The sequence below is a fragment of the Dermacentor albipictus genome, chromosome 6 (assembly GCF_038994185.2).
Source record: "Dermacentor albipictus isolate Rhodes 1998 colony chromosome 6, USDA_Dalb.pri_finalv2, whole genome shotgun sequence".
Lineage (NCBI taxonomy): Eukaryota > Metazoa > Arthropoda > Arachnida > Ixodida > Ixodidae > Dermacentor > Dermacentor albipictus.
Window position 1 is genome coordinate 341,500 of NC_091826.1, and position 12,180 is coordinate 353,679.

The 12,180-nt window shown below is 46.0% G+C and overlaps 1 protein-coding gene and 1 long non-coding RNA gene across 11 annotated transcripts in view; one reads left to right on the forward strand and one right to left on the reverse strand.

Moving 5' to 3' along the window:
• LOC139060734 (leukotriene A-4 hydrolase) overlaps positions 1–8,184 on the reverse strand; it is a 154,425-nt gene extending 146,241 nt beyond the window's left edge. For 2 of the 9 annotated variants that reach the window (XR_011514990.1, XM_070539774.1), the window contains exons 1-7: positions 5,870–6,139; positions 5,662–5,813; positions 4,142–4,247; positions 4,010–4,078; positions 3,820–3,921; positions 3,669–3,721; positions 3,529–3,601 (exon numbers count right to left, since the gene is read on the reverse strand). Coding sequence is in view for 8 of the 9 variants with exons in the window: in XM_070539774.1 (XP_070395875.1) it covers positions 3,529–3,601; positions 3,669–3,721; positions 3,820–3,921; positions 4,010–4,078; positions 4,142–4,247; positions 5,662–5,813; positions 5,870–6,037 (723 nt within the window). In the remaining variant the exon portion in view is untranslated. Of the gene's footprint in view, positions 1–2,614; positions 3,007–3,528; positions 3,602–3,668; positions 3,722–3,819; positions 3,922–4,009; positions 4,079–4,141; positions 4,248–5,661; positions 5,814–5,869; positions 6,142–6,205; positions 6,392–7,995 lie in introns of those variants that run through there. The other 7 variants (XM_070539778.1, XM_070539775.1, XM_070539776.1 and 4 more) reach the window with 6 other exon arrangements.
• Positions 8,185–8,518: 334 nt separating this feature from the next.
• LOC139060736 (uncharacterized) lies at positions 8,519–11,571 on the forward strand. Of its 2 annotated transcripts, XR_011514993.1 has the most exons (4): positions 8,519–9,227; positions 10,068–10,102; positions 11,052–11,126; positions 11,191–11,571. It is a non-coding gene; the product is annotated as an uncharacterized lncRNA (long non-coding RNA). The 2 variants fall into 2 exon arrangements; XR_011514992.1 differs by having other exon boundaries at positions 8,529–10,102.
• Positions 11,572–12,180: the final 609 nt, after the last annotated feature.

The following is a 12,180-nucleotide window of genomic DNA, read 5'->3' on the forward strand; positions in this document are numbered from 1 at the left end:
GTATCGTTTTTTCACACTGTAGTGGGCGTATCGGCTAACAAAACTTATCTTCTGCTCCTAAATTTTAGCTTCTGACCTCAGGTATTCCCCAAAGGGATCTCTCTCACCACACTGTCGCCATCGCACGAGTGCGACCTTTCTTCCCTCTCGCCTCTTCCGTCTTCCTCCAACTCTTCCGCCGCCTGCAATTCTCATTCTGCCATGTCGCCCCTAGCGCACAACAACATTACCAAGATGGTAGCCCTGGACCTTACCCCTACACAAGCCTACGATCTTTGTCATCTGCTCATACATTATTCCGACATTCTTTACCTTGACGGTTGGCCTTTGGCACAAACCTCCCTAGTTCCGCATCGCATATATACCCGCGATGCACAAACTATTCACAGACGGCGCTATCGTGTGTCACACCCCGAGTGCTACAACAGAAGGTTGATAAGATGCTTACGAAGGGCATTATACAACCATCATCAAACCCATGGGCTTCTCCTGTTGTATTGGTAAAGAAGAAGGACAACACCTGGTGATTCTGCATAGATTACCACCATTTAAAGAAAATAACAAAAAAGGATGTCTATCCAGTGCCACGCATAGACGACGCATTGGATTGCCTACACGGTGCGATATATTTTTCATCGATAGACCTACGCTCTGGTTACTGGCAGATTGCCATCGGTGACCTGGACTGTGAGAAGACCGTGTTTGTTATACCACATGGCCTTTACCAGTTTTGAGTCATGCCACTCAGCTTGTGCAACGCTCCAGCTACCTTCGAGCATATTGATGGACACGCTCTTACACAGCTTTAAGTGGTCTATATGGCTTTGTTACCTCGATGACGTTATCGTGTTCTCGCTGTTGTGTCCATGATTAGTTCTGGTTTCGGTCCTCGGATGCGGACGGGTGCAGCCACACAGTGGCAGTGTCCGGAACTACATGTGAACGTTCCCCACTGTGCCGATGGGTGGAGCCACATCCCTGGCAAGGCCTGGTGTGGGACAATGACGTGGACAGTGTGTTCGCGCCAAGTGCTGTAGTGTGGTCGCCATCTCTCCGACAAGGCTACGTTCTTGTGTGTGTTCTATGTGCGGAATAAAGTAATTCCCTGTACATAACACTCGCCGACCTTCGCGACACACCTGGAACGCCTTTAATCTATTCTTTCCATCTTCCGTGCTGCTGGGCTATAATTAAATTCTTCGAAGTGCCACTTTGGTCGCCGCCAAACTACTATTCTCGGTCATCTCGTCAACTCATCTGGCATCCACCCCGATTCCGCAAAAGTTCGTGCTGTTCTTGATTTTCCTGTGTCGACCTGTGCCAAAGACGCCTGCAGCTTTGCAGGCTTATGTTCTCATTTCCGTTGATTTGTCAGAAATTTTGCGTACATTGCTCAGCCTTTGACTGAACTTCTAAAGAAAAGCGCCCCCTTTTTATGCAGTCCTGACCAAGCTGCTGCCTTCCAACGCCTTATCAACCGGCTCACAACTCTACCAATTCTTGCTCACTTCGACCCATCTGGCCCAACAGAGGTCCGTACAGATGCTAGTGGTTATGGAAATGGCCCCGTTTTAGCTCAGTGTCAACGTGGGCATGACAAAGTTATTGCGTACACATATCGCCTGCCTTCACACGCTGAACACAATTACTCCATTACAGAGCGCAAGTGCCTCGCACTCGTATGGGCAGTGAGCAAATTTCGCCCGTACTTATACGGTCGACCTTTCACTGTTACCACCGACCATCACGCGCTCTGCTGGCTCTCGACATTCAAGGATCCAACAAGTCATCTAGGTCGCTGGGCACTATGTCTTAAAGAATTCACCTACACAGTGGTGTACAAGTCCAGTAGGCTACACCAGGATGCCGATTGTTCGTCTTAAACCATATGATGTAGCAGCAAGAGATAAATAATATGAATTCTTCTGCGAGTTTCATTGCACACACAAATGTGTTCTTCACACCTCCACTCTCAAAAATACTTCCAACTGCAGAAGCGCCATCCTCTACATAACATTTAATTGCGAAAATATCCGGCCACTTGAGAAACTGGCCTGCTATAAATATGTTACTACCTGTTACATTACTATTTGCTGGCACCATGAGCAGATGTCCAGGCATCTATGTTGCAACAGTTCTCTCTAACACTCTTCATGCATATTAATAAATATTGCAGCATACGTTCAATCGGAATTTTCTTAAAATGTACAAATTTGAAATCTTGTAGTGATTAATAATTCTGATTTTGAGGCATGTTTCTAGTGTGAACCATTTATGATACCGTATTTCTGTGCATATAAGCTACAACAAAAATGAAAAAGAAAAATAACAGTAAGTGGGTTTGCGAGGTACTATGCAAATTTCGCCGAGTGCGGCTTCACGACAGTGCGCACCGTGCTGCCGCGAAGCCACACCTGTGTGCCAGGTTTTCTGCTATTTGGTTACGTTATCTCCTAGGGAACCCCACCCTTGCGTGTTGAAGCTCCCCTCTCCTCTCCATGGTCACCCATTCTTTATGTTTCACCATTTTCACCACCTTTATGAATCACCACCTTTATGGATCACCAATTATATAGACCCGAGTCGTTATGAAGTTCCTCGCGGCGACAGGCACCTTGTTGGCCGTGTTGGAACAGAACAGGTATATTTCGTTCTCGATCTCGCAGAGCCGCGCCTGGGCCCGCCCGCCGAGGTCCCCGGCGAGCTCGGGGGCCATCACCGCGGTCACCTGCGAGACCGAGGACATCCGGTCTTCGTCTTCTCCCTCTGCCGCCGGCTCGGTCTTCTCCGTGGCCTCTACCTGTAACGCCACTGCCGCAAGGATGTCGTCACCGTCCTCGGAAAAATCCGATTTCGGCGACGCACCCGCGCTGGCAGTCTCGGTCGGGGACGGCGAGACCCTATGGTCCCTTCGCGCGTTGGGCATGGCCGGCTCAGGAGGTATGAGCCATGGCCATATTGGGCCCGCCGGCTGGTCTCAAGTAAATCGCTCAAGAAATGAAAATAAAGCCCTTTTCCGCCAGGTTTTCGCATCTAATGGATGCCCTACACCTTTAAAAACAACCCCCAGCTAAAATTTAGAATGACCGAATCGAAAATACCTGATTTTTGAGGAAAATCTAGGAGAGCGATCCGCCGGCCCAGCCAAGCAGTTGCACGAGCGCATATGCACGGATGTTTTTCTTTCTTCCCGAACTACTATAACTGGGTATGTGGGTTGTACGCAGTGATGGATTAAAATACGGTCCTGAAAATGAAGAAGTTATTGCACAAATCAGGTATGTAAAGCAAGACAAATGGCACTCCAAAAAGTGTTTAGAGATTAAATCACACTCTTGGCCTCAACTTGAATGAATATCTGATGCGACCCATGGGTCGCACTATTAACATCATTTTTAATACTAATTTTCATTTCAACAGTGAAGTTCATTCAATTAGGCTACATGAAGAGCTTTCACACCTGGTTCCTCTTTTGGGCAACACGGAGAAAATTACCGAAAAGGGTTCAAGGATATATTGTATTCTCACATCTGCGAAGTCAATGACGGCCAAGTTTAGCTGCTCCTTCTCAGCCAAGACAGCACACCTCGGGCCTATTTTTCTGTAAAGGCAATGAAATAATTTTCGGTGATTGTCCTTTTTTTTTTAAGCACACGGCTTTCATTCACCTGCTTTCAATAGCACCAACAGCGATGGCTATAAGATAGGATGGCACTGGAACCTGTGTACAAGCAAGGTCAAAGATTTCAAAGTACATTCAAGGGCTGGAAATCATCTGTAATGGACCAGAATCAATTCAGGGCAAGATTGTAAACATGCCTCTTGTGCGAACTTTGTCACCCTTGTTGCACCATCACCACACTCATCACAACCCTGACGAATTGCACTCATCAGGACTGTCAGTTCTTTTGGTGCTCGAACCTTTAAAAAAACAAAAATGTTACACAATATGACGAAAACCAAATGTCAGCTTTCGACAAATGCTTCTAAGCTACTTCAGCAAACTCACCAAAGCACTGTAAGGCATCTTTACAGTTGGTGTATCCTGGCAAGGCAACATTGATCTAGCGTGAATAGGCTGCAATAAAGAACATAATATGAGGGCCATTCTGGAAAGTCTCCTTTCACTGTGTTAACATGCCTCACAGTGACTGTACAGGTATGGATACAGTTTCCCTGCAGTCTGTTGAGCCGTCAGCCACTGCAGGGCACTTGAAGATGATGAGGTTTCATACTCCACACAAATTCTGCATATTTGTCCCAAGTTGAGAAGAGTAAAAGCACACCAACAATATGGTAAAGCAGTCAAAAGAAAGCTTGCAAAACAAAATAAAGCACCATTACCTACCAAAAGACAGTAGATACTCTGCTCTCCTGATAAAATCTTAATGAAATCTGTTGCTGAAAAACTTCTAAAAGACTTGGGTAAAAAAAGAAAAAGAACAGCAGAAGGAACAGAACACCACTGTGATTCCTTACACACACAAAATTATCGTGGCCTTAAGATCGGGAAATAGCATGGTACAAGCATTTTTTTTTAGATCCTTTACCTATGAAATGCACATGTAACAAAGTGAATTGCCCCACAGAAGAACCAGCGAATATTTGCAGAATGAGGCACATCAATAGGAGTAGAGAAAGCACAGCTAACATTGTGTATAGTATCCCCTTCATGTGCAGGAAATCATAAGTGAGGCAGAGTTCATGGTGCATCATCAGGTTAAGAAAGCACATATGTATGACATGACTGGCCTGATCACTAATAAATTTGGCGGCACACTGTGTGCGTTGCAGCTGAGCTATACCTTTGAAAAAGGACTATAGTCTCACTATTCAATTTGTATTGGATTTGGTGTCAAAAATCATTGTTCACACACTTCTAGTTGAGACAACAGGATAAACCTTGGAAGCTTACTTATGCTAAGTAAGCTAAAAAAAACTTGCAGAAACCAGAGCACCTTCCCGAAGCTCTTCCATTCACTGCCAAAATCTAGATAAATTCGTGTACTAGCGAAACCAAAATCTATTGATTTTAACACCTTTTATCACACTGCATGCAAATTTTATTCCTCAGTATGACAGGTTTTGTTTGACGTATTCGCAAGTTCATCAATTATACAGACCTTCTTAATGCCGTCGAACTCCTCGAATGATTCGCAGATTCTCAGTCCTTCGTGTTCACGCATCAGTAGCCCATTCCCTTATTTTATACCCCCACAGTGCGCAAAGACGTTTGGCACCGACGATTGGCACAGACAAGTCAATTAGCAGGTACACATTTGCAGTTCAAGAAATTAAGGCTTCTACACAGACAATTTCAAAGATCAACTTGTGTATCAATAGTCAGTGCAAATTTGAGGTTATGAAAGAAATTAAGAAAAAAAGGAAACAAGCGTTGGCGTTGCGTCTTTCTTTGCTATATTTGCTCACGTTTCTTACGCTGTCCTCTTCCTTCCGGAGAAAATGAAGCAACGTCGCGAGTTTTCTTAAATTTAGGCTTGACATCTCTCACTACCGTTCAAATCTCAGCTGATGTGGACAGTCACAATGCGGTCAGTAGCAACTTTACTACTTTCCTTCGCTTAAAAGTCAAATAACCAATTGCTGCTAATACTGATGCTTGACATCAGATTCTAGCAGCAGCATTGCTTGGCTACTCACTTGGCACTGTTGTCGCGAGCAAAATCTGGCCCCAGTTGAATTTCTAGTTTGGAGCCCAAGATGGGGTCAGCTTCAGCCAGGGTGAAATTGAGCTCCTTACTCATTTGACGTTGTTGCACACGTTTCACTATTAGGTCTTGTGTGTCCAAAACCTGCGTGACAGCGTGTTTATATGCTTGAGGTACGACCCGTATGCTAATCCACTCACCAGAACGCTGCACTCATCCGATCGTTTCTCACACGTTATGTCAACAAAACCGGCAATTACTTTACGCCGGAAATCTATCTCAATCTCTAGGTGAATGTGGGTGACTAAGCACTGGTCTGGCCTCGCATACGAGTGTGGGTCATTAGTTGTCTTTCCGAAGTTGGCCATGTTGAGTTTCGGAGCTTGCGACCCTCACGATGCGCCCATGCGCCCATAGATGCGCCCACGACCAACGCCTCCTATAGCTATATGCCTGGAACGTCGCTCTTTTTTCCATAGGCAGCTCTCTGCCGAGTGTTGCGAACATGCGCCGCAGGACGGCGCGCGCCACCGTACCGGTCCCCATGGCAACCACTGCCGCCGCCGCCGAAAGCTCACGACGCGCCAGCCACTTGGCTGCCGACGTCGCTCCCGGCTGGCTCCCGGTAGCCGCGCCACCGGCGTGTTTACAAGGGCTGGCCGCAAGAGGCGCTCGCCACCGTACCAAAAGGAGGAGAGTACAGGCGAGGGAAGGGCAGCGCGTTTGCGGCTCACGTTTCAGGCATAGTATATTGGTAGTGACTACAGTGACGGGGCCCGGCACTTTAAGATCTGTACTACAGTGACGGGGCCCGGTACTTTAACATAATCGTGCACTACAGTGACGGGGCCCGGCACTTTAACATACACACTACAGTGACGGGGCCCGTCTCCTTAACCACAGACGGGACCGGCACTTTACGTCGGCACTGTAGCGACGTCAATGGCCGCACTTCTTTCAAACATTCTATGCAAACAACTTCGAGCACTTCACGGCAGGCAGTGAACTTTATTAAGGTCCTGAGGAGCGACTCCGAAACCCCCTTATGAGGGAGGGGGCCGCCGCGAGCCGTTCCGACGTTGGGACGGGCAGGCCGTGCCTGACCGCCTCCTCCCACTCTTCTTCCGTGGTGAGATGACCGTGGTCCCGTAACGAGGGACACCGCCAGAGCATGTGTTCTAAAGTGCAGAATGGATCTCCGCAATCCGGACACCTGCCCCGCACGGACGCGGCATTAGGTTGCCCCTGTGATCCACCACGGCCGCCGCGAACCGGTCGGACGAACCGTATTGGGCGACGTCGACGAACGCGACCGATCGTGGTTCGTCGGCGACGGATCCGAGAAGTGCGGCCCGGGCCCGGCGTGCGCCTACATTGCGTTGCGGGTGCACGTTGCGCGGGAACGGCGAGACCGTGACGGCCTCCCGCGACCACGCGTCGAGCACGCACCGCCTTTCCCTGACGGGTTAAAGTCCAGCGGACTAACTTCTGTGACCCAACCTCATCGAAAGTGTTGTGGACCCCCAGCTGCATGAGCTTCTCGGTGCTGGCGCCTATGGGGATGCCAAGCACTTTACGGACCGCGGTATTTTATTCCAGTACTGTCCACAACACCACGTGAACTTCACGATGTCATCAACTTCCGTGCAGTAATCGAATACATTGATTGCACACATACGGATCGAACGACCGCAATGGGTACTTGTCCACGAATGTACAATCTTTTGCGTATGCACTGTAACACGTATGATGATTATAATAAAGAAAGAAAGTTCACTCTAATGGAAGGGGAACGGTAAAAACACATTTAAAAAGTCACGGCCCATGTTCCTGCTTGTGAGCACCTGACAATCAATATTCTACTGAATTAAGAAAAAGAAGCAGCGGGTAATTGCTCGCTTAGAAGACCGATAAACATGTAGTTCGATGAAATTTGAGAAATAATGATATTGAAGCTTCCAAGACTTTAGAAGAAAAGAAAAAGAAAATTAAGACTGAATCATCACAAGTCGCTGTAGGCGTCGAAGACCCTAGCTATAACGAAATTAATTTTGAACAGCTCCGATAGTGTCCATGCAACAATGGTAGCTTGCGTACTGTCAAATGCTCATATGCTGCGGCATAAAGCTCACGGCACGGTGCGAAAACGTGCTCGGAGCGAAAGCGAAACATTGCGCGAGGACATGCATGCAGACGCGAAGTCTGTCACCGCGAACCCGTACGATCGCTGCATTGCAGCTTCATTCTGTTATGCTACATTTATTTACACAGACAGCCATCCCACTATAAGAACATATTTCACATAGTTTTCTCAGCGATTGCTTACGTTTCACGCCAACCGGTTCGGTGGAATCGATTGCGGCGACCGCTCGCAGTCCCAGCTTACTGTACGTAGTAGGCAAAGAGATAGCGTTTGTAAACCATTATGTGCTTTCTGTTTGTCCAACATGATTATTTTAAAGGTAAAATACTGCCATTTCGAGAGTACTTGCAAAATTGTTCAGGAGGGCTGCCGCGTAGTATGTTTGTTTAACCTTTATTTAACGCCGACGCATATGAGGCGCTTCCGACAGATGGCGACTCCGTAAGTCGACCTCGCCCCCAATACCGACATTTGGCCCCGTCGGTGTAGTGTTGTTGTTAAAGCGACGGGCCCCGTCACCGTAGTGTGGATGTTAAAGTACCGGGCCCCGTCACTGTAGTGCAGATGTTAAAGTGCCGGGCCCCGTCACTGTAGTCACTACCTAGTATATTATAGGAGGCGTTGCCACGACCACCGAGTCAACACTAGAGCAACTTTTAGAGAAGGGAAACTGTACCTTCCGCCATAGAGTTAGTAGAACAACTCTAGAGGAAAAGCTGGGCCGGAAAAGTGGGAACCTCTAGGGCGCCGCCCTGTTGCTACTGGTCAATGTGGCCAGCGCAATTACTATTGAAAGAGCTGAGAACAAGTACAGGTCACCTTATGCTTTGTCACCTAAAAACGCATACCTGATGGCTTTATGAAGGTGGTACGTTAATATTAAGTTTACAGAAAGCGATCGCTAAGTCCGTGACTTATGTAAATCACGATGTACGCATTCATGCAATAAAGGATGACGCGAATTTTGGTTTCGAATCTGTTTTTTGGATGCGTAGTAGCTTCGTTTGACATGCGATCGCGCGTCGACATCGGACGCTATGACACACTCGTGCCTTATGTGCCACCGAAGCCCCGAAGTGGTCTGGCATATACCTTCACATGTAAGTAAATGAATTTATCTCCTTGTTGAGAATATCACGCGAGTAGGCAGCTCTTGTGGTACATCACAATCGTTCGAGAAGCGTCACAGTAGAGCATTTTTCTGCATGTGGAGCGGTGTTTTTATTTGCAGGTTTCCCTTCAGTAGGAAATTGCTGGACAGGCGGACCAGCGCACCGGAATTGTACTGGCGAAGCCACAAGCAACTCAAGGAATCTGTTTAATTGTTGCACTTCGAACAATCATGCTTCTACAAAGGCCACAGCAGAAAAACAGCCTGATGACCGAGTATTTCTGTGCCACGAAGTAATCAAGAGGCGAGTGCCTAATGCGGACGAAATAGAGTGCATCGAGACTTAGAACGACAGAAAGCTGAGCTAGTTCGTAAGGATTCATTATGCAAAACAGAGGTGAGGCGTGCAGACAGGACACAAGAGTAGAGAAGTGGGCGGCGCGCGTGTTGTTTGCTTGTAAATACTCTACTCTTGTTTCCTGTCTGCACGCCTCACCTCCGTTTTGCATAACGAGTGCATCAAGCCACATATTAATAGCTTAGGCGTTTTATTAACTGTGCAATATTTTCAACACTTCCTTGCATGCCATTTCATGTGGCATATCTTTTCTGGTCACAAATTTGTGCAGCGAATCTATTTGCATGATCGACTCCGGGCCTGTGGGACCGTTCACTTGCACTTGATGCTGAGTCTTTTACATGTACCCATAAATTGCAGATATGCACATCAGATCCCTGCGAGCACTTTCAAAATTCAATTATTTTCGACAACAGGCACATATGCAATACTGACATAATCCGGAATACCACTAAGCAGCTGGGACACATTTTTGTTGACCATACTCGCAGGTAAAATAAGTACATCATGTGGACAGCTCCAGCTCATTTTCCTTAAGTCAGTGTGTACAAGGGTTATGCAAAAATAATTTTTTTCTCGCGCACCGATTATTTTGCTTTATAAGCAAGAGAACCCACCACGTTAGTGTAACGTATCTTGTGCATCACACTAATATGTGCTTTCATTTACCAAGTGAGATGAGTTACTTTTATGGCTCATTCAGTCATATCACACTGCAAGCTGCATTCATCAATCTTCAATGGGATTTTGCAAATGTTTAATGAAACATGTTTCCCTTTTATGCAGATATGCAATGGCAAGCCCTTCCGTGTGTTCCAAAGGTAAAATTTAAGCTCTAAATTAAAGAAGACATTTCTAGTCAGAAACAAGCAAAAATAGTGAATGCAGAGTATCAGAAGCCCAAGGTACAGAAATTATGAGAAGTGTCGAATGATTTTAAGGAAAGAGTCGTATTTAAAAATGCAAGACCCTTTAGTGGAAGTCAAGCAAGTCAATATAGGTAGAATACTCTGCAAAATTATGCGAGTGAGGGGATGTCAAACAATGGGTCAGGAAATGCATTGTTTTTCTGCAAAACAAAAGCTGATTGCCATTACATAAGTCACTTTAGCATCATGATAAATTCAGAAATAAACCAAAAAACAAGACACGCAAAAATAAACAAAACATTTAATGATATTTCAGCAGAACTTTTTGTTGGGCTAGTTGGTGCATATTACTGAAGTACTATAGCGCCAAACAGACGACACAAGAAGAAGAGACACGGACATAAGCGCTCGTCCGTGTCTCTTCTTGTGTCGTCTGTTTGGCGCTATAGTACTTCAGCCATTTAATGATGCTCTCTCCACACTGGGATAAATAAAAACAAACACATCACATCTAATGTGGACATATCAGATGCCTTGTGAAACATAAAGGAACAATTCAGTTTTGAGCTATGGCACTTGCTGCATAGATGTGGGGGGGCCTTCCACCAATAGTGATAGTTACCACTGCATTTAGAAATTGAAAGCATTCGTGCAGACAAGGATGATTCTTTATATTTTTGGCTACCACTTCAAATGCCTCCACCAAGTGTTACAATGCTGCACGCAGCCATACTAAGGATCTCGCAACAACACCTGCAGGTAAAAAGCAGAAGCAGTCAAAGTGCTGGTGTGTTCTGGACACTATGTTTGAAAACTTTTAGGCAAGAAGAGTGCAAGAAGCAGACATAACTGCATTTATTTCCATAACTCCCCATTTAAATGGCCTTTTCTTTTTGCTTAGACAATGCCTACGCCTAGCCACAGCAGCTCCCTCATACAGACTCCGCAAACCAAGAGGCCGTGGAGGCAAATGCAGGTAAGAGGCAATAAGCAATAGCACTGGTATCGACATTCATCTAATTTCTTTTTATTTCGTTTAGGCAGCCAGCACACCTCGAACAGCCACCTTGACTGCGGGTGTGTCACCCTAGTCGCCAAGGAAACTTTGAGGGAAAGTGACAGGCAATGTGAACAGCCACTCCTCCATGTAAACAATACTCTTTCTCTCGGATGACTCCTACGCCTCACCACGCCAGCACACTTGTGCACAAAGATGCCGCAGAGGCACGTGCAGGTCAGAGGCAAGAAGCAGTGGCACTGGTGTCGACATTTACCCAATTTCTTTTTCTTACACTGAGGCAGCCAGCACACCTCGAACAGCCACCTCGACTGCGGGTGTGTTAGTTGATCCCTGTTGTACATATGCTCATAATAAACTTCAGTAAACTTGAACTTCATAATAAACTTGAAGGCAAATGGTACATTGATGCATTGTATTTTTGAACATTTATTGTACACATACAATATATGTTATACTTTGCAGTGCTACAGAGCGTATTTTGAAGCTTCCCCCTATATTTTGCACCTTTAATTACGTATGTGTTGTGTGGCCCTCAATGCAGTTCATGTTGTAGCAGCTGCTTTGTCTGTGTATCGCACATTGGCTTAAGCTCGTGATATCCACATACTTCTCTCACATATACAAAATAAAGTTATATGTAGTCCTCAGTGTTACAACAAAAAATGAAAGTAAACAATCCGATCGTGGAATTATGTTTATTACAGTGATTCCTACGACAGTTACTGACAAGTTGACAACTTGAACTGGTCAATCGGTCCATAGCCGCCTCTATTTTTCAAAAATAAAGGAGCCTATGATCCGTCATGGCAAGGAATTGTATGTATACATAAAAAAAAGGGGTATGTGTGTGTTTGTAGTGGGGGTATAGGATTAGGGCGGTACGAAAAAATGTACAAACACCGTCCTCTAGACCCATTCCGTTGAGGTACCGTAACAAAACGTATTATGCATAAAGTTCATACAACCAACTCTGATATTACTACAGACGCCAGGCGACGCGAGCTACATT